At 38.0% G+C, this 26951-nt stretch overlaps 1 protein-coding gene across 1 annotated transcript; it reads left to right on the forward strand.

Moving 5' to 3' along the window:
* The first annotated feature begins 2027 nt into the window (after positions 1-2027).
* LHX8 (LIM homeobox 8) lies at positions 2028-26768 on the forward strand. The gene is made up of 8 exons (XM_067712802.1): positions 2028-2114; positions 2513-2674; positions 6495-6616; positions 8670-8890; positions 9404-9507; positions 14114-14209; positions 20711-20894; positions 26106-26768. The coding sequence occupies exons 1-8, from the start codon at positions 2040-2042 to the stop codon at positions 26180-26182; spliced, it is 1041 nt and encodes a 346-aa protein (XP_067568903.1). The 5' UTR covers positions 2028-2039; the 3' UTR covers positions 26183-26768.
* The last annotated feature ends 183 nt before the right edge of the window (positions 26769-26951 follow it).

Raw genomic sequence — 26951 nt, forward strand, 5'->3', positions numbered from 1 at the left:
AGGACGTGCCGGAGCTGGCAGTTCCTCCCGAGAAGGTGAGCGACCCGACGCCTGGCCAGACCAGCTGAATCGCAGTTTCCTGCGAGCTGTTTGCGCTCCTAAATGAGGTTCAGAAATTACCTGTAACGGCCTCATCTTCAAACCTGGCAGTTTTTTTTTTTTTCTTACGTAGTAACGTTAGTCAGTAATCATTGCCTCCCCTCCCCACAAGCTCACTTAACCTGAGGCCATGGAGACCGTAATTTGGGAGACGAAGCCTCAAGCCTAAGGCGCTCTCGGGTACATGTGAGTCGTGCTTTTGTTGTGTTTGCAGTGGTGAAAGGGCGGTGGGGAGAGTGAGTCGGGAGGTCCAGGCGGCTGTGGGGTGGGAAGGAACAGAGGCGCGGCTTCCCGCTCCCAGCCGCCGGCGGATGCTTGCGGGCCCTAAGGAGCTCCACCGGCCGTAGGGCGGTCCGCGCTGCCGCGGCCCCACAGCGAAATAGAAGCAGACGTGGTTCCAGGAAGGCCTCTGGATCCTAGGGCGAGCTACGAAGGCCATTTTACTTTAAAAGACCGAAAGAAGCCAACCCCAGGGCTCTCGAGTCACACCATTCTTCGAGTAGATGGGGGGGAAACTGACAAACTCTCACCTCACTCTGGAGGCAGGAGCCGCGGCGTATCTCGCGTTTTAGGTTTGAAAATCATGTGCAGCCTGTTTGAGCGCCTCCGCCGGACCCGCACTGGGCACTGCTGACTTTGTCTTCGCGCCGACGCTGGCGGGGAACACTCGGCGAACTCGGGGCTCTTCTGCCTAAACTCTTTGTGTCTGCGGCGCTGGGTCCCGAGTAGGGAGCGCACCCGAGGGTCCCGGCGGAGAGCCCGAGGGACCGGGGGGCTCTGACAGTATCTCTTCTGGTGCTACCAGAGTGAGGGAAAGAGGGAGGCGAAGAGACAGAAATGCAGAAGTGTGGGCCGTTCGAGTTCTGGGACCCCCCCCCCGCCCCCCAAGCTAGAGTTTCCGTAAACGAAGGCAGAAAAAGACCAGAGCGGCTGCGTTTTCGTTTAAGAACAAAACTCCTACAAAGGCTTGGAAACACTTGAGTAATGCGCGTTGTTGCTTTAAAACATTTTGACCGAGGTTGGGTGAGTTTTTTTTTTTTTAATGACACAAATTAAATTCAGCTGGATATTTTCCATTATTCGACCCGCTTTTTGCGCTAGCTAAAAATAATCCTTTAGTAGCTCAAATGTTGACTTACCGAGCAATAAGTGGCAATTTACACCTTAAAGAAACGAGTATAAATCACTCGCAGCTCTAATTGCTGTAAGTTTACGAAAGAGCTGCTGGCTCGGTTTAATCTGAAGCATTTTCATTCAAATTGTCATCGGAACAAACACCAGGCTTCTTAAATCCCGCTGTAATTAGCTTTCAAGTATCCTATTAAACCTCTTCACCTTTCGGGCTATCCAATTCAAAAAGCCCCATTTTAAAAATATATATGTGTCTTGCTCTTTTAATTGAGGCTATTAAAGAAATCAAGTTCCTACCCCCACCCCCTTCTCAAATCCTCTTTTCTTCTCTCCCACTTCACCCCACCCCCATGCACCCCCTTTAGCCGGGTGATCCCTGCTCCGCTGTGATTGACGTCTAGAAAGAAACTGCTTTGTGCCGGGATGATTGTTATTAACTTGTTACCCCCGGCAGGGGGGCGGGGAACCGACGTGCTACGGTGAGCGCGGGGACCCGGAGCCCCGAGAGCGCGGGAGCGCGCCGGGCGAGCCCTTGGTGCTCCGGTGGCCGCCTAGTCGCGTGCTGAGGCTGCGCCGCCGCCGCCGCCGCCCGCTGCCTGCAAGGGAGGCTGCGTCGGTGTCGGCTTGCCAGGCGCGCGCAGGCCCAGGCGCCCAGACGGCTGCACGTGCGGCCCGGAGCGCCGTGGGCCTTCATTAGTCCGCCCCGCGTGCGGAGAAGCTGAAGCTCTGGGCCGCACGTGCCGGCTCTGAACTTCTCGTCTCTGTTCCTCCCCACTTCCCCGCCCTCACCTCCTCAGTGCCAGGGGCTCATGTCGGAGGAGTGCGGGCGGACTGCAGCCCTGGCGGCCGGGAGGACTCGGAAAGGCGCCGGGGAAGAGGGACTGGTGAGTGGGTAGGGACCCGGGTGGCGGCGAGCCGGGCCGTGGGGAGGCAGCCCAAGGACGAAGGGCTGCTGTCCCCGCGCTCCTCCCCGGGCGCAGTTGGGCCCTCGGGGAGCGGGTGGAGAGGGGTTCTGGGGCGGGGGGAGAAGCTGAGCCAGTGTGGCGGGCTGCGCAGGGCCGCCAGGCGCCCCAGGTCCTTGAGGTCAGTCGTCTGCAGCCCCGGCGGGGGCGTGGTGGGAGCATGGACGCGGGGGGAGAGGGCGAGAAGCGGGACCTCAGAAACTAGGGGTGGTTTGGGGTAAGGGAGGGGAGGCTGTGAGGGAGCCCCCGTGGGTCTGTGGGATGGGGAGAGAAGGAGGGGTCTAGAACCGCCTGAGACCGCGCCTCGTGGCTTCCTGCAGGTGAGCCCCGAGGGAGTGGGGGACGAGGACTCGTGCTCCTCCTCGGCCCCACTGTCCCCGTCGTCCTCGCCCCGGTCCATGGCCTCGGGCTCCGTCTGCCCCCCTGGCAAGTGTGTGTGCAACAGCTGCGGCCTGGAGATCGTGGACAAGTACCTTCTCAAGGTAGGGCGGAGCCGCGAGGCCCAGGGGCAGCGGGGTTCCCCGAGAGCTCTGGGAGAAGAGAAAAGTTTACTTTCCCTCTCTTTTCCACTCGTTTTCGCTGGAGATTGTAGACTTTCTCAGCACTATGGCCCAGTCAGGGGCAACTCTATGCGGTGGGAAAGAGTGGGAGAAGAAATCTTAGAATACCCGCTGTTGCAAAACTGCTTACGTGTGACCCATCCTGGTCTAGACGTGCCGATAGCCTGGGTGGATGTGCTGGAGTTAGCCACCTACTTGTAGAGGAACAGAAGTGGGGAAATGCTTACCCATTCTGGAAACAGGGTCCTGCCCGATTATTTTTACTGAGCCTCGGGTTATGGTCCCTCCACCCCCAATAACACCCACACGTCTGCCTGCTTATGAGGACTCCAGGTCTGTATATGTTGATCGATTTACCCTTTTCAGTGTCTCCTTTGGTGAGAACCACTGTCAAGTGCCTTAAAGGGTCTTTTCTGGATAGATATTTTAGTCTTATGTTTATTTACACTAACCTGAGGCTTTTCCAGAGTAAAAGTTCGTAGTAGCATTTAAATGAAAACCATTTTCAATATCTTCCTCCTCTCATTAAGGTTTAATGCTTCAGGGCCACCGAATGATTTTTTTTTTGTTAATGTCATCTTCATTGCTTAGTGGAAAAAAATGGAAATTGATGTAAATTTATACAAAACAGAAAGAAAGAAAAATACTTGGGATGAAGTGCTTCAAGTGGTGGTTTGAGAGTTGACTGTCTTGATTTGTTTTACTTCTCTCAAGATACTGTGGGGGAGTTTTGGAGTACAAATTCTGGCAGGCTAGTTACCCATGTCATTGCATGAAGGATCATAGTCCCTTGTGTCTTAATTCTAATACCATGGAATTTCAACTTCAATAGCTTTTTAAAACCACTATTTAAAATAATGATCTCTCCTACACTGACTTAGTAGCAAACCAGTTCACTTTCTATTCTCCTCACCTCCCCCCACCCCAGTTTTTCAAAAGAATTCATTATGGAGAATATGAATTCAGAAAGCAAATTAGTGAGTTTCTTTAAATTTCTCCCTTAACATACAAAGCTGCTTCATCTGGGGAGTTGGAATGATACCCTGTAGATACAACCCAGATAAAGCACCAAAAGGAGTTTTGGTGAAAACGTTTAAAAAGTGACTAATTTACTTAATTGGTGGTTGATTCTTAAAGCTGGCTTTCTCTTTAAATCTGCATTCTTAAGATTCCCATTCCAGTGTTTCCACACCTGAGCCTTTTTGGATATTTAAAAACCATCTTTTGGATCAAACCTAGTTTCTTATTTTCAATGAGCCCTCTCAGTAATTAGCTTAATCTTTAAGAATGTTTCTTGATGGATCTGTAATGGATCCACTACACAGCAGAAAGGATAAAGAAAAAAGTTATTATAAAGTGACTCAACATATCCTCTGGAATAGATAAAATCATTTTTAGTGTTCATCTTTTATATGTTAACATATGTTTATATGTTATATATGTGTATTGTATAAAATAATGTAAGTTATCTGAAGAGTCTTTTAAAGCTTTCCTTTGTAGTAGGACCAGAGTCCTCTCAATGAAGTCTTCTACATACAGTCTTAGTCCACCCCTTTTTGTACATATTAGTATATGTACAAGAAAACTAGCTGCTGCTTATTATATAGGAAACTAGTTCTAACAAAAGTTTGACACTTTATGATTAAAAACTGAGTTCTTAACTTTTTTGCCCCCATTTTGTGTGCTTATTCTTCCAGATAAGTTTGAATTCAATTTGAGTCACTGGTGAAAAAATAATTGTTAGACCTAATAGAATATTTGAGGGTATAACTGTTTAATATAGAAAAACACCATATTGTGAGGCAAGTTAAATGGAGTTAGAACAAAAAACATGAGAGGAGTTAGATGCATCTGTTGCCCCATCTAATACTTCAGTGTCCTGTCATTTGAGTGATTTTTTTTCTGACTTGGTCCTATATATGTATACATACAGAGATTGGATCAATGTAGCCATCAGGAAAGGTTTATAGTCGCCAGAATTTTCTCTGTTCACCTTACTTTCATCTCTGGAAAAGAAATGGAAGATGAAGGAGATTTTTTTTTTAAGTAAACTTTGAGGAAGGGTGGCAAACCAGGCGTTACATCTGGCTTTAGGGAACTAGAGAATGGCCATGACTCTTGCCCTGAAGCCTGCATCTAGCCTTGCTTAAAAAAAAAAAAAAAAAAGAGCCTGGATAACATCAAAATGCAGAAGGCCTTAAACAGTGGAATACTAAAGGAAACCTGTATTTCTACACTTTAACTTAATTGGGCCTGTTTGAGGAAAAAAATAGAAAGAAAATGCATCTCTAATTAATAGGACAGCATTCACCATTGTTAATTTTTTTATTTCGATTTCCTCAGATTTTTTTCCCTATTGTTTCCTATTGCTATTTTCCCTGTTTTCTTGTATGGTGAGCATGTAGTTCTTTTATAGCAAGACCAAAACTTAAAATTTCACTAAAATGATACTCTCATTAGTGCTTTGGAAAGAGACACATAACTGTAATTAGAAGCCAGTAAAACTTTCTTCAGCTTCGAAGGACCCTTTATATTTCATATCACAGAAAAATATGTTGAACAGTAACGCTAATATGATAGAATCATTGGACAAGATAGTCTTTATTATGAAATAGTTTAGCAAAAGCTGTATTTCACAATTTCCCATTTTTCCAATTTCCTAATTCTTATATTAGGCATTAGATCCATTTGTAGAGTACAACTGGTGTTTTTGCATCATTGCCGTTGTTTTAAATGAAATTTAATTAAGCATAAGCCTAGTTCTTGTGTCCATTTAACAAGAGCAAAATTTAGGAGCCTGCATTACAGGCAAATTGAATTCAATACACATCTTCGTTTTTGAAGGCTAAAGATGTGCCGCTTATACTATGATAGCAACAGTTTAAGGTAAGGCTATTTATGATCTGTCCCCTGATTTGACAATGTTTCATGCTCCTATGTAGAATATAAAGTGCTGTGATTTATTAAATTAAATCAAAGCATTTAATGTCTTACTTCCTGAAGTATAAATGGCAAATAGTTGGGTACCTTTTTAGAACTGCTTATAATAGATTTATTTTTTTCCTCTAGTAACCAAATCATTAAAGTAGGGTTACCAATGCTTTTTGTTTTGATTATTTAATGTTAGACGGGAGCCAGGGCTTTGGCCATTTCAACGTTTAAATCTACCTTAGGAATTTCTGTTTTGTAAGTAAAATGAATTGCCTGGCTTCTTTACACGGGTAAGTATTTCTTACAAAGCTTCTTTTCCATTTTCTTTCTCACTTTAACTAAAAAGTAGATTGAGAAGGGATGTGGCTTGAATTCTTTAGCTACCATGTTTCACGGTGGGAAGAATTTGGTCAAGGAAAAAAATATAAAACCAGTATGTAGGACTTCAAAGTGGCCAAAATTTTCCCTGTGTTCATATACGTTCGATAACAAAACAAAGCAAAAACAAACCAAAAAACCCTGAATAGACACTCAATTAAAAAAAAAACCTGAATTTTTCAAAAGTATATTTTAAAAATTAAACACAAAGTGTATAACATGCTGCTGTGATTTTCTGGTTGAGGTCTAAAAGAGAATATATCTAGATGCGTATTTGTGTAAATGACACCTCTTAGATAGAAACATTCAGAGCATGTGTTAAAATATTAAGAGGCCAGCTTTTAAAATTGCCTGATACAGAAAACCAATGAAGGATACTCTTAAGTGTGTGGTATTAGAATGGCTTTTCATCCTAACCCCTTCTTCTTCACAGGTGAATGACCTGTGCTGGCATGTTCGGTGTCTCTCCTGTAGTGTCTGCAGGACCTCCTTAGGAAGGCATACCAGCTGTTATATTAAAGACAAAGACATTTTCTGCAAACTTGATTATTTCAGGTACACCGAAACTTTTTTTTTTAGTAAGTAGATACTCCAAGAAGGTATTACACAAAGAGAATTTTGTAAATAGCCTTTCTTGTCCAGTTTTATTTACTGAAGCCCACTTTTTCTTATACAATGGATTTCAAAATGAGAATGCTTCATATTTTTGAGGTATAATTTGTATTAAAACAAATAAAATTAGCATGCTTATGTGTTTTAGGAACTCAGTATACAAAAATTAATTTTAAATAATTATTTCCACTTTGGCGAATGAAAGTTTTAGGTATTAAAAACAGGGAACTTCTTTGCTGTGCAGAGATATAAAGTATGAAATATAAGATGACTTATTATAACAAAGCCCTTTGTTCAGAGGGAGTAGCAAGACAAAAATGAAGTAATTATGGGGGAAAAACAATCAAGGTTTTGTTGTGCTTTTTCCAGTTTACTATAGAATGACCCCTCGTAATATACCTATAAAATGCCAGCAGTTTGGAAACTGATTAAACCATATTATTCAGAAGAAGTGACCATTCCAGTATCGGAAATACACCAAGTCTAATTACGTATTCTGCCTAAAAATCCTATTTCTTTTGTCCGTTCTTTGATCTTTGCTTTGTGAGACTGTATTTGCCTAGGATATTAAATGTAACATTTTCTCCACATGGTCTCTTTATAATAGTTTAAATGTAAAGTTTCTTCTAAGATAGCTCTCCACTAAGAATTAAATTCTATCTTGAAATTGAAATCATCCTTAAGCATGACTTTCGAAAATTATCACATTTTTTCCCATTTGCATTTCCAAACGAAGAAGAATGTTCATTGTGAAATTGGGAAGTTAATAGTACATACTGTAGTTTGTAATACTAATTATGTTATTTATACTCAATTTCAAAACCTGATTTAAGAGAGTTTAGTGATTGATTTGAATAAAATTGCTAGGTAATTTAAAGCACTTCATGAAATCCAGAGTCCTTTATTTTATAAAGTCATAGAATTTTATAATTACCCAAAACATATATTTCTCATTAGGTTTGCTCTCTGTTTCCTCAAAAATAGTAGCAGTTTGCCTCCTCTTTCACTTAAGATATGCTAATCTTAATTTTTTTTTTTTTTTGGTAATTTAAAGCCCCTTGAAATGTTTGGTTTCAGAGACTTATTGAAAGTCTAGTTCTTCAGGATTTTTTTTATACTTCATATTTTATTATATTCTGAAATTTATTTTTATGATACAGTTTTTCAGATTAACTTAAAAACTGGCAATACCTCTATACTTATCTAGTTTAATGTGGATATGCCAGGTTATGACTGCAATTGTGGTAGGAGATATGACAGAGAGTGTCTGGTCACTAGGACTGAGAGAAAAAAGAAATCTTTACATCTGGCATTTTGTTAAGATTAACTTGCATTTAATGTCCAGATATGTGTCTAAAAGCTTTAGGTAATATTTCCCCTTCTCTTGTGGATGGTATTGCAACAGTTTGTTCACCAAAGGAAACATTTCTGAGTTTTCCTTCACTGAGGTTTCTGAGGTTTCCTCACACCAGAGTGAACAATTTCTGTTCTATTCATTCTTTGATAATATCAATTTAAAATGTTTTAACTTTAAAAAAATATTTAGAGCATTTTCTAATTATCTCAACTTGGTTTTAAGACGTCATTATTTATATCTTCAATGGTATGCTTTTGTATTTTTAGGTTTCAGTCTCGAGTGTGTGTGTGTGTGTGTGTGTGTTGAGTCTCTAGGTAATTTATAAATGCACTGATATTTGTTACAAGAAGGATACTGAAACTCCTATGTCATTTATTTTAAAAGAAAAAAAATCCTTTTCTCCTTTAGAGTAACAATGAGAAGGTTTTATTTTATAAACAGGTTTGAATTATGATCCCATCTCAAGTCTCGATTGTGTACCATATGACTTTTAAAAAATAATTGATTCCTGTTTCCTTTTCAAAAGATTTAAATACTTGGGTTAAGCCAATGAGTAAATAATGTGTTAATTTAATCTTAGACTGATGAATATCTCACCAAGCATTAAAATCTTCACCTCCCACCCTTCTATTTATGTAGAAGGTATGGAACTCGCTGCTCTCGCTGTGGGAGGCACATCCATTCTACTGACTGGGTCCGGAGGGCCAAGGGGAATGTCTATCACTTGGCGTGCTTTGCCTGCTTTTCTTGCAAAAGGCAACTTTCCACAGGAGAGGAGTTTGCTTTGGTGGAAGAGAAAGTCCTCTGCAGAGTGCATTATGACTGCATGCTGGATAATTTAAAAAGAGAAGTGGAAAATGGTAAATATATACTTAAAATACTTTTGAATCTTTTGGGACAGTGAACACAGGGACAATAACGATTTTTCCTAAGGTCGTCTTAAAGCATTACTTTGTGCAGTGTAATTGTGGTGAAACTCATTAAGCCCTCTACTGTTAGTGATGGTCTCCATCTGTTTATTTACAAGAAAAGCCATGGCATATGTATTCGCCTGGTGCCATATTCTCAGGAAGCAGCCTTGAGTTTAGGGTTCTGTTTTGCTTTTGTAACCATTTGTTTCCTTGTATTTGCCTTTGTAAGGATGAGCCTTAGATGTGCACTTCCAAATTGGTACACTTTTGACTAAATATACAAGCCTACAGATGGAATATTGTTTCCACAGTATGTTTCTAGTATGTTCTAAAACTTAAGGGATTTGGCAAACTAGATGTATACAGTTTCATACCAAGCCAAGAGATGCAAGAAACCTATTATTGTATGATTGTTCATACAACAACCTATTATTGTATGAATGGTGTGTTTTTTAAATGCAGGTAATGGGATTAGTGTCGAAGGCGCCCTCCTCACAGAGCAAGATGTCAATCATCCAAAACCAGCAAAAAGAGCTCGAACAAGCTTTACAGCAGATCAGCTCCAGGTAGACATGACAATGAATTTATGAGTTTTTGAAGCCCTTCCCCACCTAAAAAAAAAAAACAAAAACCACCAAACCCAAACTAACAAAGCCAAACAAAAAATAATCTCTATGGTGTCTTAAAACATTTTTGTTTTCCAAAAGGTTAGCCTGTGCTTTTTGTGAAAACTAACTTGTTAGATGTATGAAAACATTGCCCTAAATATTGTTTATCAATATTTTGAGAGTCATGATGTGATATGAACTCGTCATTCAAGTTCGTCTCCCTGGGGTCTGTTAGCATTTACATCAAAGTGGAAACAAAATGTTGATCTGTTCTGACTTCCTGATAAAAATTACTTTAACCCAGGCATTTACATTACTACATGTAATTGTGCTAGAAGATAAAATATTTGGGGACTCTTAACAGAAAGAGACGCTCAGTGTGTAGGTCTGTGGGACACTAATGTGTTCATCTTTTTAACAAACCACATTGAGTCTTTTAATGGACAAGATTGTACATTTTCTGAGTAGGAAAGAATTGTAAACGCTTTACCATAAATAGGAGTCTACCGATTGACTCCAATCAAGTAGACCCTTCTTGTTTTTAAAGAGGGTAGAGGGAGTAATTCTATAATTTGATGCTAGAGGTTCATTATGTTCCCTGAAAAGGGAGGGATTGTTTTCAACTTAGTTGCCCTTAATATAATTGTCATAAGTTCTGTTTATACAAATTGTTTTGAAAGGAATGAAATAATTACTCCTTGCTTTATATTTAAGTCTACGCATACAATGATTCTTTCTGGCATTTTTTTTCAGATAAAGAAATCACATTTTCTAAAAGATTAATGTGACTGAAATATTTGTTTTATGTTAAGGAGAGGTAACATCTGTAAAGCGCCTACCATGTATAGCTGGGTGCTTTACACATAGTATCCATCTTAGCTCAGACTTGTAAGGATATTTATACAATGTTAAGAAATGAAGGTAATATTTTGAAAACTCACTTATAGTATTCTAATACTTGGCAGTATTTAAGATGAATGCAGTAAAAGAGAGGATTTTTATTTTGAGAATGATTAAGAAAGAAGCCTTGATATGACACAAATATTCCAAGGGAACTTAATGGCATTGGAAGCAATCTAGCATTAAAATCTAGATCTATTCTAAAAAATTTCCAAAAGATTGTTTTTGATTTCTTAATTTAGGCATAGACTGCATGGTCAGTAAGTAGGAAATGAAAGATAAGGCAGTTGAAAGAGATATCTGTTTGAACCTTGCTTTTCTGGGTGCCTCATTTGGTTGTAATGAAGATCACGTAAAGCCCCAGGTTAGGAGATATGAATAGCTGTGGGAGATCTGGCAGCAAAATACCCAGTAGTTAAAAGGTGTCTGAGTTAAAATATAATCTCTAATATAAATATGTTCTGTTTATAAAGTGGGCAGTTTCCATGAAAGCCTGGCTGTAACTTTAATAATCATAAGGTTGATAGCTTTAGTTTGATATAAAAATTTATTAGTAAAAGGATACTGAAAATTTGAAACCACTTTAGGTAGATATACAATCTCATATAGGAAGATAGAGGCACTAATTAAATAGAAAGGGAATAATATTTGTGGAGGTCTTTGTATACCAAGTCTTATGCCAGACATTTTCTCTACATTATCTTCTTTTATCTCTTACAATTCCTTGATATAGGTAGCCTCATCCAAGAAGTGTAGGGACTCCCCCAGAGCAGACCACCAAGGGAATGGCAGAGAAGAGATTTGGACCCTGCTCCCCAAACCTCTGGTCTTTTCATTTTGCTTGGCCTCCCAGGAGACCATGAGTAGAACTGTGCCTTAACAAAGTTCCACTTAATGGCAGTGGCAGCTAAAACAAGAGTGAGATTCTGAATCTTGTAGATAGCCTTATAGTTTTAAATTACAAATGTGCATAAACTATTTAAGCCATGCATTATTATATGAAAATGTGACCTGAATCATGTTTTAAAAATTTATATCAGGATCATAGGTTTTTAAAAATGAAAGCAGAAGTTATATACTTTCAAAGCATGTTCTCATTTATTCAGTATTTATTAGCATCTATCTGTGCCAGGAATGGCTGAAACAAATGAGACACAATCCTTGTCCTCAAGTGTTCTTTGTAGCTTAGGAATCTAGGATAAGTTGAATCATTATACGTTGCCAGAACCTCTAATAAATCAGGCAGTGTACCTCATTGTCAAATTGTCCTACTTTTCAGACAGCTGAATATATTTAAGTAGTGCTTGAATTTAGCAAAACAATAAAATATAGGCGATCAGTAAGTCAAGACTATTCATAGACTACCTGGTTTGGACTTATACGACTTAAAATGAGAGGAACAAACAAATTTCCCAAATTCTTCTTTAGAAGCTTATGGGAAGAAAAAGTAGTTTGACTTTCAGAATAGAGTGCTATTTTGTGTTAGCAAAAATATTTCAAATATTGTCTCATTTGTATAAATTGTATTTTAAAAGTTCTGGCAATACTATGGTTTGCTTATTGTAATTGGAAGTATTTGCTCAATGATTATTAATGTTAAACATGCCAGGGTTAGCACCTACTTTAATCTGCTTTCAGATCAAGTTGGTCAGCTGCTACTATGCAGACTCCTCACATTTCTGGTAGACATTCTGGCCTTAAAATGATGTGTCTACAGAGGCTTGCTCCTTGACCATGTTAAAAGAGCTCAGAAAAGGAGTAGGGTGGGTTTTGGCATCATTAGTGACCAGAGAGTAATGAAACCAAGTTAAAATTAGAAGGGTTCTTTTGTGAGACTAAACACTGATGAACACATCTTACTTTTCCTTTAGCATATTCTAGCTTTAAACCATCAGTGTTGATTTAAGTTTTCCTTTATTCCTTAATGAGAAATTGCTTTAGTAAATGTAATTTACTTCCATTATTAAACTTGTGAATTTGAAATGCATTTGTGAAAAGCATGCTGTTTTTGTTTTATAAATTATCAATAATGGCCTTACAAACAAATCTTCAAATATCTGTTCAGCTTTTCTGCTTGAAAAATTAAAAAACAAAGACATAATTAATTTGTTCACTCTTTTTTCTCTTTGGGATGTTACATGCTCAACTACGTATAAACACAACTCTATTTGTACATAAAGATATTAAAGTTAACACTTTTGGAGTAGGAGAGGAAGAAAGAAGTGAGCTGGGCGAGATTATAAACTTTTAGGCTGATTCTGCCCATTTTTTTAAAGAAAAAATACATGTGCTGTTTACAGCGAGCGTGTGGACAAGTGTAGTTGGATAGGAAGCCAGGAATACCTTATTCTGGAAGAGTCACTATCAGCGAGAACTTAACTGAAAAAAATTATATAATTTGTAAACTTCATAAGGTTTCCTGGAACAACATCGGTCTTTTTCTCCACGCTATCTTCAGATTTTCCTCACATTGTCGAGGTTCATTCCGTCACAAAGTCTTCACTGTGTGACAGGAAGGGGGATTAACTCCTGCGGATATGAAGAATAAGACAGTCCCTTTGCCCTCAAGAAACTTCACTATCTGCTATGGAGAGCTCGACTTGCTAACACATTAGTTAGCTACCCAGTGACAAGTGCAGTGGCAAAAGATAGTATTATATGAGGAGCATAGTGGAGAATGCAGTTAATATTGCCTCCTGGAAATGGTGTCGAGGTCAGCAGGACTTAAGGTCATTAGGTAGATTACCCCCATCACATGCCCACAGACATGCACAATCATGTTGGGTGCCAGACTCCCCTTTCTCATTCTTATAATACTTTCTTTATATTTTATAATACTTCCCTCTATTGACTTTTAAGTAATAAAATTCAAATATCCCACTTGATTTCCGTGATTTCCTTTTCTGAAAGAATCCAAAGCCCTTGGTGTGTGCTTTTATTCTGGTACTCCTCCCTCCCCCCACCCCAACTCCTCACCTCTCACTTTAGCTTGTATTGTTGCTAATTATTGGCATGCGTATATCTTCTCCTAGGAAGTTGAGACCAGAATCACTTGGGAGCTTTTCCATCTATAAATGTTTAGATCTCAGGAAATTCTTATTCAATGGGCTGATGGGTGTCTCTTTTTAAGATCCCAGATGTTCCTTTGCATAGAGCAAGTGCTCAAAACAATTAATGATGGAGTCATTACAATTAAGTGGAATCCATCTGTTGCACTGTCTACTTTTGCAGACTGATAAAAATTGTGGTAGGGGCCTTGAACCTGTTTTGCTCAGTAGAGGCTGAAGATTAAAAAAATATTTTTTTAAGTTTTCTAATGCTAGCAATTTTTAACAAAACGGAAAAAATAGTAAAGAGACTTATACTATTATGCATTTGTGGGTTGTCAGAATGGAAGAAAAGGTGAGCTTATTTTTAACAGCATAGTTGAGACAAGTTTTTATGTTGAAATAGATTTTTTTTAAGATTTCAACATAGCAACTTGTGCATAAATGTACACAATATGCATTCTTTTTTTATACATACTTCCCCATATTGATTTTCAAGTAATAAAATGCAAGTATCCCATTTTCTTGTGCATGTCTTATCTCTCCTGTCATCAAAATGCATAAGATTGAGCTTCTTATTTTTAGCTATTTACCACCTACACTTTTTTAAAAAACAGGTTATGCAAGCACAATTTGCTCAGGACAACAACCCAGATGCACAGACTCTCCAGAAACTGGCAGAAAGGACAGGCTTGAGCAGACGTGTGATACAGGTGATTATTTTAAAGGTTAATCAAGAGATGTTAAAAGTTCTAGGTCTTTTTTTTCCCCCCCTTTTGGTATCTGGTTTATTTCACTTAGCATAATGTTCATCCAGGTTGTAACATGTATCAGTACTTCGTTCCTTTTTATGGTTGGATAATATTCCAGTGTATGTACCACATTTTATTTGTCCATGGACGAATATTTGGGTCATTTCCACTTTTTGGCTATTATGAATAATGCTGCTATACATATCAGCACACAAGTATCTGTTTGAACGCTTGCTTTCGGTTCCTTTAGATATATACCTAGGAATGGAATTGCTGGATCATATGGTAATTCTGGGTTTAGCTTTTTTTTTTAATAGATCTTTATTGGAGTATAATTACTTCACAATACTGTGTTAGTTTCTGTTGCACAACAAAGCGAATCAGCCATATGCATACACATGTCCCCATATCCCCTCCCTCTTGAGCCTCCCTCCCATCCTCCCTATCCCACCCGTCTAGGTCATCGCAAAGCACCAAGCCTATCTCCCTGTGCTATGCAGCAGCTTCCCACCAGCCAACTATTTTACATTCGATAGTGTATGTATGTCGATGCTACTCTCACTTCACCCCAGCTTCGCCCTGCCACCCCACGTCCTCAAGTCCATTCTCTATGTCTACATCTTTATTCCTGCCCTGCAACTAGGTTTATCAGTACCATTTTTTTTTTAAGATTCCATATATGCGTGTTAGCATAATGAAACAACAGACAAAGGATTAATCTCCGAAGTATACAAACAGCTCATGGAGCTCAATATCAAAAAAAACAAACAATCCAGTTATTCTAGGTCTTTAAAAGTGTAAATTGTTGTGGGGGGGTTTGTTTTGTTTTTTGTTGTTGTCATTGTTTTGTCTTGTGAAGAAATATGAAAGCATTAGCTTGCCATTTTAGGTCTCTTCACACTCGAATCAATTTTTTTAAAACCTGATAATTAGCCTGCTTGGTCTAGGCTTCCATTTGTTGACCATTCATTCATTGCTCAGAGCAACCCTAAGGATCCTCAGGCTAAAAAGACAGCTGTGGTTCCAAGCTAGATCCGGTTTTGAGGCCAGAATTTTTTTCTACTTTTCTATTATTGTGTATGTGAGTGAGTGGGGGAGGGGTGGGCAAGAGGTGGGATATCTATGGCCTTTGTTAAAGATCCTGGTAGAGGGAGTGATGTAAACAAAACTAGGGAAGGATGAGTTAGAGCAAATCTGTTGACAGATAAGATTTATGTTTGCAGATTGTGGGGGGATGGAATTATTGGAGCTGAACTTGGAGAGGCTGTACATGTAGAGTTCTCTTCTGAGCAGGAAGAGATTTTACGTGATTTTAGGAAGAAAGGTCTGGTGACAGTATGTGGGAAGAATTAGAGTTGGGAGAGGCTGCATAGAAATTGACACATTAGGTGTGATGCCCAGCAAAATAGTAATTTTTTTGAAAAGAGATTTAACTGAGGTAGTGGCCTAGAATTCATCCGAAAACGTTTTATTGACTGAACACTGATGGCAGGTACTGGATGCTAGAGAGACAAGAAAAGGACTGTATACTGTAATGGGGACAAGAAAAGGACTGGATACTGTAATGGGGAAGCAGAGAGACATCAAAGATGTCTCTTAAATTTGAAGTCAAAGTATCCATGGGAATGGTGCTATTGACAGAAATATTATAGGTGTTTTTAAAAACGGGTTTGGTAGTTGGGAGGGAGATGAATTCCCTTCTAGATGTGATAATCAGATAACGATGGTAGCAGTTGAGCACATAAACAGGTATTTTAAGGATGAACAGGACTCAAACAGAGAGATCCAGTCCCATGAAATTGGGTAAGATCCTTTCAAAAGATATCACGGACAATAAAAAGGGAAGAACGGACTTTATGGAGAGAGCTGTTTGAATTGGGCCATTACAGTCAGAATCAAGGAATGAATCTGGTATAGAAGCATCATGGAGGGCCAAGGAGTTAGGTGGGTTCAAGATGGAAGTGGTCAACTGTGTCAAGATTTTCTACTACCTTCAGATCAGGGAAGTGGAAAATAATTTAAAATAATATTTAAGGTTAAAAAAGGTGTAAAGAATTAATAATGCTAGTGACTGTAACTATCGAGATGAAGTTCAGTGGGGAGAAAAAGGTTAAGTCCAACACTGCACATATAATGTTTTACTTCTTAAATTGGGTGATTGGTAAGCAGGTATTTATTCTTTAGTTTATTAAGCCTGAAGTATTTCATAATTAAAAAATCATTTATACCAAGAAGTCAGTGGGAGAGACTTGATGATACTGTATCTTCTCCAAAGACCTAGATTCCCAGTGGATTTGGTTGGGTGCAGTGTAATGAGGCTCTCTGAAAAGGCAAGTCCCGTGACCTCAGTATTTTTCAAATGTCCAGGGTATTGTGTTTGTTTCAGAGTGCCAAATTTTAGAAAGGGACTAACAGGGAACCAATGTGAAAAGAGTGCCCCCTTTACAGGAAGGTTAAGGTCATGAAAGTCTAGAAATTATGTGCTGGTATTAACAGCAACAGGTATATTTATCTGGAAAAAAGATCCAGAGATGGTAAGGGAAGGAATATAAACAGTATAAACAGAATAGGTGTCTTTAAACGTATGTGAAAGGCTGTCCCACAGGCAGCGGGATTGGGTATCTGCAAGGGAATGTAGGAAAGAAACAGATTTCACTCACTATCAAGAATTTTCTCAGTATGTAAGTCTACAAAAATGGCATAGGCTACCATCGAGGTAGTGAGTCCCTGTACCTGGAAGTGAAGCTTCCTTTGTTGAGGTAGTTCAAACTTAATGGTCTGAGGTGTCCTTGTAATCTAAGACTCTATACGTTCAATGACAGTGACTGCTGTAGCTAAGTCAGATTCATGATTATTATGTTTTAGATTATTTTGAAGTTGGAAGGAAAGGAAAACGGAGGGTTTTCTGAGAGCTTTTCTTATTATTTGAAGAAATAAGGACTGCAGACAGACATCTGTCATGTAATTTCCAGGTATTTAGGTCACCAGTATTATGAGCAAGTTAACTTCATTTCAAGCACTAGAACTTGGAGAATATGCTGTTGGATGGTGGCTTTTAATATGTGAGGATTGAATTTAAATATTTTTGATAAGATGGCAAAGGAAGGAGTACTAGCAATTCGAATATATAGTGCGTCACAGTATTTTTGAAGGATTAATTACAGTGATCTCAAATCGTAGTCATAACCTCTTCGCCTAGCCTACTTCCTAGCATTGGGCACACTTTAGAAAAGTTAAAGAAAAGAGACTTGATTACTAGGCCTTGATTCTGATATGCAAACTAGGCTACCCAAAGATTAGGTAGAAGTAATGTTCTTATACAGGGTGTAAGTACAGGTCTCACCTTTACTAGCTAAAGTCTGCATAGTGAGACATTATAACAGAGCAGATCGTCACTGAGCTGAAATCACAGAATAAAGATGGATGATTTTACTTTTCACACTCTGCATTCAGATACAATCACTGTTAACATACCCTTTCAGAGAGGTGAATTATGAATTGTGTATCTTACAGAAACATGATAAAACACTGCTATTTCTTCCAGTCAGTGTGCTCGAAGTTGGCTTTCCATATTAAGATCTACATCATTTTTATTGCTACACATATTGAGCATAGCACAATTTATTTAGTTTATTTCCAATTTTTTACTATCATAAAAATGCTGTAGTGAACAACATTGTGTGTATACCTTGCATGTTTGTTCGGTAGTGTCCGTAGGATAAATTTCTAAAAGTGGGATTGTTGAGTCAAAAGATAGAACATTTTTGGGCCTTTGACTGATAGTACAAAAATTGCCTTGCAGGAAGTTCATAACCAATTTATTCTACCAGGACCTATGTGTGAAATTTCCCTTTCCCCAACGCACGTAAATCCTAAAAACTGTCATTCTTTTACATCCTTTCCAATTTGGCAGTCAGAAAATGTCATTGTTTTCATGTATATTTCTTTTATTGTCAGTAAACCTTAACGTGTGCTTATTTTGAAAATAAAATTTGTATTTTTTAGTGCTCTTTTCTATTGGGTTATTTCTTTTCTCTTTATCGTACTGATGTTTATTGTTTATCATAGTTAAACTTTCATAGTTTATCAGTTTCCCTTTCACTTACTTTTTCCACATAGAAATTTTACATGGTTTTGTATTCAAATCTCTTAATATTTTTTTCTCATAGCTTTGGCTCCACCTAGAGAGTATATCAACATTGGCTTTTGTTTCCTTAAACATTTATGGTCGCAATTATTTACACCTAAACCCTAATTTATCTGGAATTGACTTTTGATAACATGTTGTAAAGTAGGGAGTTTTCTATTTCTTTTCTCCCAAACTATTAGCCAGCTCCCTCTAAATATTATGCCAATACTGATTTCCCAATAATTTAAAGTTCCATCTTTTTCATACATTAAATTCTCGTATTTGACTCTTTGGGTTTTCTGAGAGATTCATCTTATGCATTAGTCTTTTCTTTTGCAGAATGTCTACATGGCCTGCTTTCAGCTTATGTATTTTACAATTTAGAATTCAAATTTTTTAAAAGAGTATGTTGCTCATAAGAAATTTTAACCCTTGTTAGAGGTTTGAAAGCAGAAGAAGGAAATTTTAAGTCAGTGAGGAGAGTCAAAAGGACTGCATTTTATTCCTGAAGCTAGGTAGCCCTCATGTCAGAAGTTGTTTTCTGATGTCTGGAATCTTCAACTATATTTTGCTGTGCAAGTTACATGACACTTTGTGTTTTCAAACCTCTCTCTGCTTAATTACCTGTTGATCTTTCCAAGGAGCTATTTGAATTAGCATTAAGGTAGTCATTCTACTGTTTATGTCATGCTTTCTTCATCTTTATTTACAAAGTCTGAGATTTTTAAAAATAACTGAACAGTTTCCATCCAATATATAATTTATTGGAGACATAAGATACTTTGAAGAAACTCTGGGAATCATAGCACCATGTGTTTTAGGTTATATGTAGTCCTCTGGGGTGCTTGTCTTCCGGGCACTGTCAGGGGAAAAGGCAGGTGGCAGCAGTTCCTGCTTACAAGTTGGAGAATGTGTGAGTGTGTCTTCTTGGCTGGGTGGGTGACAGCAGTGGCACCTGTTAAGGAGCCTCTGGAGGAACTGTGACTGAAGACTTTGGGTAAAGTCTCTGTATAGGTACCTAAGAGTCTAACTAACGCTCCAGAAGAAGGGGGAGAAGGCTGTGACTTCTCACTCCTTTTTCTTGATACATGCCTAAGCTTGTTCCTGAAATATACCTCAGGTGCTACCACTCAGCCACGTGCTCAGACGCCATTGTATTATTGGTTTCTGTTCCTTTGGTTTTAACCCCTTGAGTTTATACTTTGCAGACTTCTGTTTGTGAGTCCCAAGGACAAGGTGTGCCTTTTGATATCAGGGCAACTTTTTCACATAAATCTTTTTTGCAGCTTCCTTCTGTTCCACATTATTTAGCTCTGATTCCCTAGTGCCATCAAGTACCTACCTACCAGCCCTAGGTAGAGACTTATGCCCCTAGCCTTCTCCCCTGATCCCCAAATGTTCTTACCCTAATTTCCTTAATGTTTTTATCCCTCCACTTCTCTGTCTTCTTATGACAGAATTGTTCTGAGTGATAGTAAATAAATACTATAATATTTTAATAGAGAAACACTCTGTAGACAAGTTTTATCTAAGAGCAGGGAGTTCAAATGCATGTAGCTTAGATACTGGAAGCAATCTGGGCAGTCTAGCCTTACTTACCCTGACCTGCACATAAAACTCTGCTTACCCAGAATATGCTTCCTTTATTTCTGTGATAGAGTGGACAACAGGCTGGTTAGCTCTTTACATTCGGTGAACTGTTTCACCAGTGGATGTGTTTGTTATTTTATTCTGCTTAAATATCACTAGTTGTTTCTTATTATAAGCCTAACCTTAACCTGCTTCTTAGAGAATAGCCTATGTATTTACTAAGAGAAATTGAACTCAGCAGGTTACAGTGTGACTGGAATAACTGAATCAAGAGGTTTGTAGAAAGCTTTAAGCTCTCAGTAGGGATTTTAGTCATTTGAAAAACGATTTAAAATAAGTCCAGCAGGTGTCTGAGAATACAATTAGTAGTGCATTTTTTAAAGTTTTCTGATGAAAGGACTTTTTCTGTTTTCCTTTTTGTCCTAAATGCCAGTAGTAAAACCAAGGAAACTTTTCTGGAATTTTGAATCCCTTAGCCCATTTTTATTTTGGAAGATGCTGGCTTAGTATAGAATCAGTTTTTAAGTAAATCAACAAATAATTATTATTTGGGCAAAGAAAATGACCATTGATAACTGTGCAAAATTGTTTCTCTTGTGTCCACAGAATTCTTTTTTAGAAAGCTTATTTAGATTTATGCTGCGCTTATATGGTAGAGTGAGGTTGCATTCCTTGGTAAACTGAACTGGTAATGTACTCAACTGATGATGTGACATAGCTACATTGCTTTTCTCCTCCCTCAGGTGTGGTTTCAGAACTGTAGAGCACGCCACAAGAAACACGTCAGTCCTAATCACTCCTCCTCTGCCCCAGTCACAGCGGTCCCGCCCTCCAGGCTGTCTCCACCCATGTTAGAAGAAATGGCTTATTCTGCCTATGTGCCCCAAGATGGGACAATGTTAACAGCGCTGCATAGTTACATGGATGGTAGGTATCCTAATATTTAACAGCTGCCTCCCAAGCAATCAACTTCTGGTACCTTCTAATAGTATATTATTGATATACTATTCACATTTTTAACTATTACCTCAGTAGGAGCTGAAAAATATTGTCGGGGGTGGGTGTAGTAGGGAGAACTACCCAACATTCTTATTTCGGTGACTGCCTTTTAAGGGACAAGTTTAACACTCACCTTACGGCTAAAATACAAATATTGATAATGACTCATAGTGCTTGATTTTAACTTAGGAAAAACATTCTCTTTGTTTTCTCCTGATAACTATTTAAATAATTTATTTTCCTATGGTCAGAGAAAGTATTCACACTCAGATTTTTAGATTGGGGTTTACTGAGTTTTGTTAAACTTTTTTATTGAAGCAAAACATACATATAGAAAAGTGCACACATAAGTATTCAGCTTGATGAATTAATAAAATGAACATATCCATGTAAGTACTACCCAGATGAAGTAGTAAAACGCAGTTAGCACCCTGGAAGCCTCTCTTATGTCCCCTCCCAATCATTATCCTCTTCCTCCAAAGTAATATTGTGTTGACCTCTAAAATCATGTTCTAGTTTTGCCTGTTTTTGAGCTTTATATGAATCGAACCATGCAGAATGTATTCTTGTGTCTCACTTCCTTCAACTACAGTGTTTGTGAGATTCATCTGTATTGTTGCAAGAATCAGTGATTTGTTTGTTTTCATTGTTATACAGAATTCCACTGTAGGAATATACCACAATCCACTTTAGGGTTGATAGACATTTGCATTATTTCCAGTTATGCATATGCTGCGATGGACCTTATTGTACATGCCTTTTGGTGCCTGTTAATTCACAGTTTGATTTGGTCTATACCTGGGAGTAGAACATAGGGTCCTGGCTACACATATGTTCAATTTTAGTTGATTCTGCCAAAAAGTTTCCAATAGTGGTTGAACCAGTTTACACTGAGACCAGCAGCACATGAGAGTTCAAGGTGCTTCACATCCTTGCTAACACTTGGTATAGTGTGACTTCTTAATTTAGCCAATTTAGTTGTGTAGTGTTATCTCATTATTTTCATTTGCTTTTCCCTCATCACTGATGAGACTGAGCATTTTTTCATTGGGCATTTGTATCTTCTTTTTGTGAAGAGCTTATTCATGTCTTTTGCTTGTTGGTCTGTTGGCTTGTCTGTTTTGTTTTTTCCTTGATTTGTTCTAGTTTTGGCTATATATTGAATATAAATAAGTTTTTTGATGATTGTATGTGTTGCAGATATCTCCTCTTCAGTGGTTTGCTTTTTCTCCTCTCTTAAGAGTATGTTTTATTGAGCACAAGTTCCTAATTTTAATGTAGTTCATTTCATCAGTTTTTTTCCTTCATGGGGAGTGCTTTTCTTGTGACCTGTTCAAGAAATTGTTCCTACTCAAAGATAATGAAGATATTTCTCCTATGTTATCTTCTAGAAATTTTGTTAAATTTGTTTTACCTTTGACATTTAGATTTACAGTCCATCTACAATTGAATTTTGTATGTGGCGTAAAATAAGGAGCAAAGTTTTTGTTATGCTTATGAAAGTGCCAATTTCTCAGCGGCTTTGCTGTGCCACACTTATCATAAATCAAGTGTCCATATAATTTATGTGTCAATTTCTGTACCCTCTGTTCTGTTTTATTGGTCTATTTATTTTTATATCAATACCTAATTGTTTAAATAATGCTAGGCCTATATTCTTGATATCCAGTAGTACAACCTTGTCCTACTTCGTTGTTCATTTGTATTGCCATAAATTTTTCCACCAAAAAAGAGAAAACAATTGAGATTTTGATATCTATTAGATCCATTTGTAGGAAACTGCTATCTTAATAATATTGTCTTCCATACCATGATCTTAGTCTGTCTTTCTATTTATTTAGGTCATCTTCAAATGCTCTCTTATATTCTAGAGTTTTCTGTTTAGTAATCTTGCACATGTTTTGTTAGATTTATTCGTAAGTTTTTGTTTTGATGCAGTTGTAAATGGTTTTTCCTCTGTATGTGGAAATCTAGGCTGGCAGCTGTTTCCTTTCAGCACTTTGGCAGTATGAATTATATTGTCTTCTTGCTTCCATTGTTTCTGTGGTTTAGAATATAGATAGTTAATTAACTTGATACCACTTATTGTTGAAGTCAGCTGTTGGTCTTACTCTTTCTCCTTTAAAAGTGAATCTCTTTTTTTCCCCAGCTTTTCTCTCTATGTTTGGTTTTCAGTTTTAGTATAGTGTGCCTAAATATGCTTCTTGAATAGGTAGTTTGATGTATTTCACTATGCAAAAGGATCAGATTTTGTCTCTTCAAGTATGGTTTCTACCCTTATTGAAAAAGTCCATATTTTCCAGCATTTTGACCGTCCATGTTCCAGTCTAGATATTCTTCTGACCTATCTTCCAGTTCACTAATTCTCTCTCTGTCTAGGCTGTAAAACTCATCCACTGAGTTCTTAATTTCAGTTATTGTGTTTTCAGTTTTTAGAATTTCCATTTCATTCTTTTATATAGTTTTCACTTCTGTGCCAGAATTATCTATTTTATCACTTTATTCCTTAACAAAATTGTTATATTAATTATAGTTACACTTAAGGACATATCTGACAACTCCAGTATTTTGTGGGTCTGTTCTATTGTTTTTTCCTCTTTGTTTTCATTCAAGTCATGTCTTATTTGCCTTGTTGTTTTTTTATTGCACTTCAGATGTTAGGTATGAAAACTATAAATAATTTGAGGCTCTGGTTAATATCTTCCACCAGAGAGGATTTAGTTTTGCCTTTGGCAGGCGGTTAGGTCAGAGGGAGATCAACTTAATCCAATCAGGCATCAGTCCTCACAAGGGCTGGTGTATTTCGGGGTCACTACTCCTTGGAACTAGCCTTTTGGGATCCCCCCAAAAGCTTACATTTTGTTTTGTTTTGTGTCTGTCATTTTTTTTTTGAATTTTATTTTATTTATTTTTTTATACAGCAGGTTCTTATTAGTCATCCATTTTATACACATCAGTGTATACATATCAATCCCAATCTCCCAATTCATCACACCCCCACCCCCACCCCCTGCTGCTTTCCCCCGTTGGTGTCCATACGTTTGTTCTCTACATCTGTGTCTCAATTTCTGCCCTGCAAACCGGTCATCTGTACCGTTTTTCTAGGTTCCACATATATGTGTTAATATACGATATTTGTTTTTCTCTTTCTGACTTACTTCACTCTGTATGACAGTCTCTAGATCCATCCACGTCTCTACAAATGACCCAATTTCATTCCTTTTGACGGCTGAGTAGTATTCCATTGTATATATGTACCACATCTTTATCCATTTGTCTGTCGATGGGCATTTAGGTTGCTTCCATGACCTGGCTATTGTAAATAGTGCTGCAGTGAACATTGGGGTGCATGTGTCTTTTTGAATTATGGTTTTCTCTGGGTATATGCCCAGTAGTGGGATTGCTGGGCCATATGGTAATTCTTTTTTTAGTTTTTTAAGGAACTTCCATACTGTTCTCCATAGTGGCTGTGTCAATTTACATTCCCACCAACAGTGCAAGAGAGTTCCCTTTTCTCCATACCCTCTCCAGCACTTGTTGTTTGTTGATTTTCAGATGATGCCCATTCTATCTGGTGTGAGGTGATACCTCATTGTAGTTTTGATTTCCATTTCTCTAATAATTAGTGTTGTTGAGCAGCTTTTCATGTGCTTCTTGGCCATCTGTATGTCTTATTTGGAGAAATGTCTGTTTAGGTCTTCTGCCCATTTTTCCATTGGGTTGTTTGTTTTTTTAATATTGAGATGCATGAGCTCTTTATATATTTTGGAGATTAATCCTTTGTCCGTTGATTTGTTTGCAAATATTTTCTCCCATTCTGAGGGTTTTCTTTTCGTCTTGTTTATGGTTTCCTTTGCTGTGCAAAAGCTTTTAAGTTTCATTAGGTCCCATTTGTTTATTTTTGTTTTTATTCCCATTACTCCAGGAGGTGGATCAAAAAAGATCTTGCTGTGATTTATGTCAAAGCGTGCTCTTCCTATGTTTTCCTCTAAGGGTTTTATAGTGTCCGGTCTTACATTTAGGTCTCTAATCCATTTTGAGTTTATTTTTGCATATGGTGTTAGGGAGTGTTCTAATTTCATTCTTTTACATGTAGCTGTCCAGTTTTCCCAGCACCACTTATTGAAGAGACTGTCTTTTCTCCATTGTATATCCAATTAGGCATCAGTCCTCACAAGGACTGGTGTATTTCGGGGTCACTACTCCTTGGAACTAGCTTTTTGGGATCCCCAGAAAATCTTACATTTTGTTTTGTTTTGTGTCTGTCATTTTTAACGAGGGCTTCTCTTCAGTGGTCCCTGATCTTTCATATTTATTCCCCACCACCCAAAGTCTAACTCCTGAAAACTTTGCTAAATGTCTCAGCCTCTCACACTCCTTTTCTTTTAAAATTGTTACCAAACTTGTGGAGGAAATGTAGCCTCATTTTATTTCTCTCCTTCTCTGGGACTTGACTTTGCAAGTTCTCACTACCTGGGTATCTTTCAGATGTCTTCAAATAGATTTCTAAAAATTTTGTCCAGCTTTCTTAATTGCTCTTAGAGGGACATTTGGTTTGAAGCAACATAGTTCTTACTGAGAGTGGAAAGTTCATTTTAAGGTTTGATTAAAGAAAAAATCAGAGCCTGTACCATTGATGCATTTACCTACACTAGGATTAAAGTTGTGTGTGTTCACATGAATGACTATAGTGTTGCCCAAGTCAAATGTGTTTTGATGTATGTTTAGGGACGAGGCAGTTCAGCATTCATAAATGAGAATTTGGGGCAGGGGTCACCCTATAGAGGCACCTTCGTATGAAAACTAGCAACGTCTATGCAGGCAAAGCTCACGTGTTTCTAGCTGCAGGGTAAAGTGCAGTGAATGGGGTATGGATGGAGGACAGTAAAGTGGCAAAAGCTTGTGACCCCAAGTAAAGATTTTGGGGTAAACCATTCCTGGATTCTCATTTAATACTATACTCACTGTGCTGAATAAGCTAATGCTCCTGCTGAGGTCAGTGGAATGAGTGTAGCTTGGTGCCCTCAGCTATAAAATCAGTAGTGAGAGAACATTGCCTTGGATTGTTTTTTGTTTGTTTTTTAAATCAGTTTTATTTACCCTACAAAACTGATCCACAAATTTCTTTCTATTTTGTAGCTCATTCACCAACAACCCTTGGACTCCAGCCCTTGTTACCCCATTCAATGACACAACTGCCAATAAGTCATACCTAATTCCTTTTTTCAGGGATAGAAATGATTAAGGATATAAACTTGTCATTTATTATGTATAAAATACCATTGAAAATATATTAATGTTAATTTTTTATTTAACATCCAAAGCATTTCCAACATCACTTTGCTGCCCAGGTATGTATCTCTAGTTGGCCTGCAAGACACTTTTATTGATTCTTCATTTTTTTGTAAAACTTATGTTTACAAGAAGAAAACAAATCAAAACTTTTTTTTGTATTGTATGGAAATAGTTCACTCGAGTGTGTATCTGTTAATTTATTTGTCATCAAAAGAGCACTTTGCCTAAAAGAAAGGACTGACAAGTGTGCAAAATGTTTACAATCCTTTGTGAAATTGTAGTGTATCATTAGTTTGTATCTGTAAGTTATTGTTATAAATATTACCTGTATTTTTTGTTATATACAGCTTTATACTTTGAAGCTTGTATCTGTGAATTTGCAACTGAAATTTATTTTGCCAATGTTTTCTGAATGAACTGAATAAAGCTTCTGTTGTAGCATGCCATGCAAACACATTATTGTGTTTGTGGTTGATGAACTATGGCTGTAAATAACACTATAGTTTAATAAGCCCATCATTCTAAGTTTATTAAACATTTTCCATTCTTGTGAAATTTTCAACCAATTAATCCTGTGTGTGTGTGTGTGTGTGTTTTCAGCAGTAAGTTGACGTTAGCCTCTTTCAAATATAACAATTCTTAATTTTAAAAAGTCATTTTGTTTTGAGCTGTGTTGTGAGTACATTTTAA

Source organism: Pseudorca crassidens, chromosome 2, assembly GCF_039906515.1.
Source record: "Pseudorca crassidens isolate mPseCra1 chromosome 2, mPseCra1.hap1, whole genome shotgun sequence".
NCBI classification, from domain to species: Eukaryota; Metazoa; Chordata; class Mammalia; order Artiodactyla; family Delphinidae; genus Pseudorca; species Pseudorca crassidens.

Coding starts and splice junctions, on each gene's coding strand:
- LHX8 (XM_067712802.1), top strand. CDS start 2,040: ATGTCGGAGGAGTGCGGGCGGACTGCAGCCCTGGCGGCCGGGAGGACT. Junction 2,115..2,512: donor GCGCCGGGGAAGAGGGACTG/GTGAGTGGGTAG, acceptor GGCTTCCTGCAG/GTGAGCCCCGAGGGAGTGGG. Junction 14,210..20,710: donor TGAGCAGACGTGTGATACAG/GTGATTATTTTA, acceptor CTCCTCCCTCAG/GTGTGGTTTCAGAACTGTAG.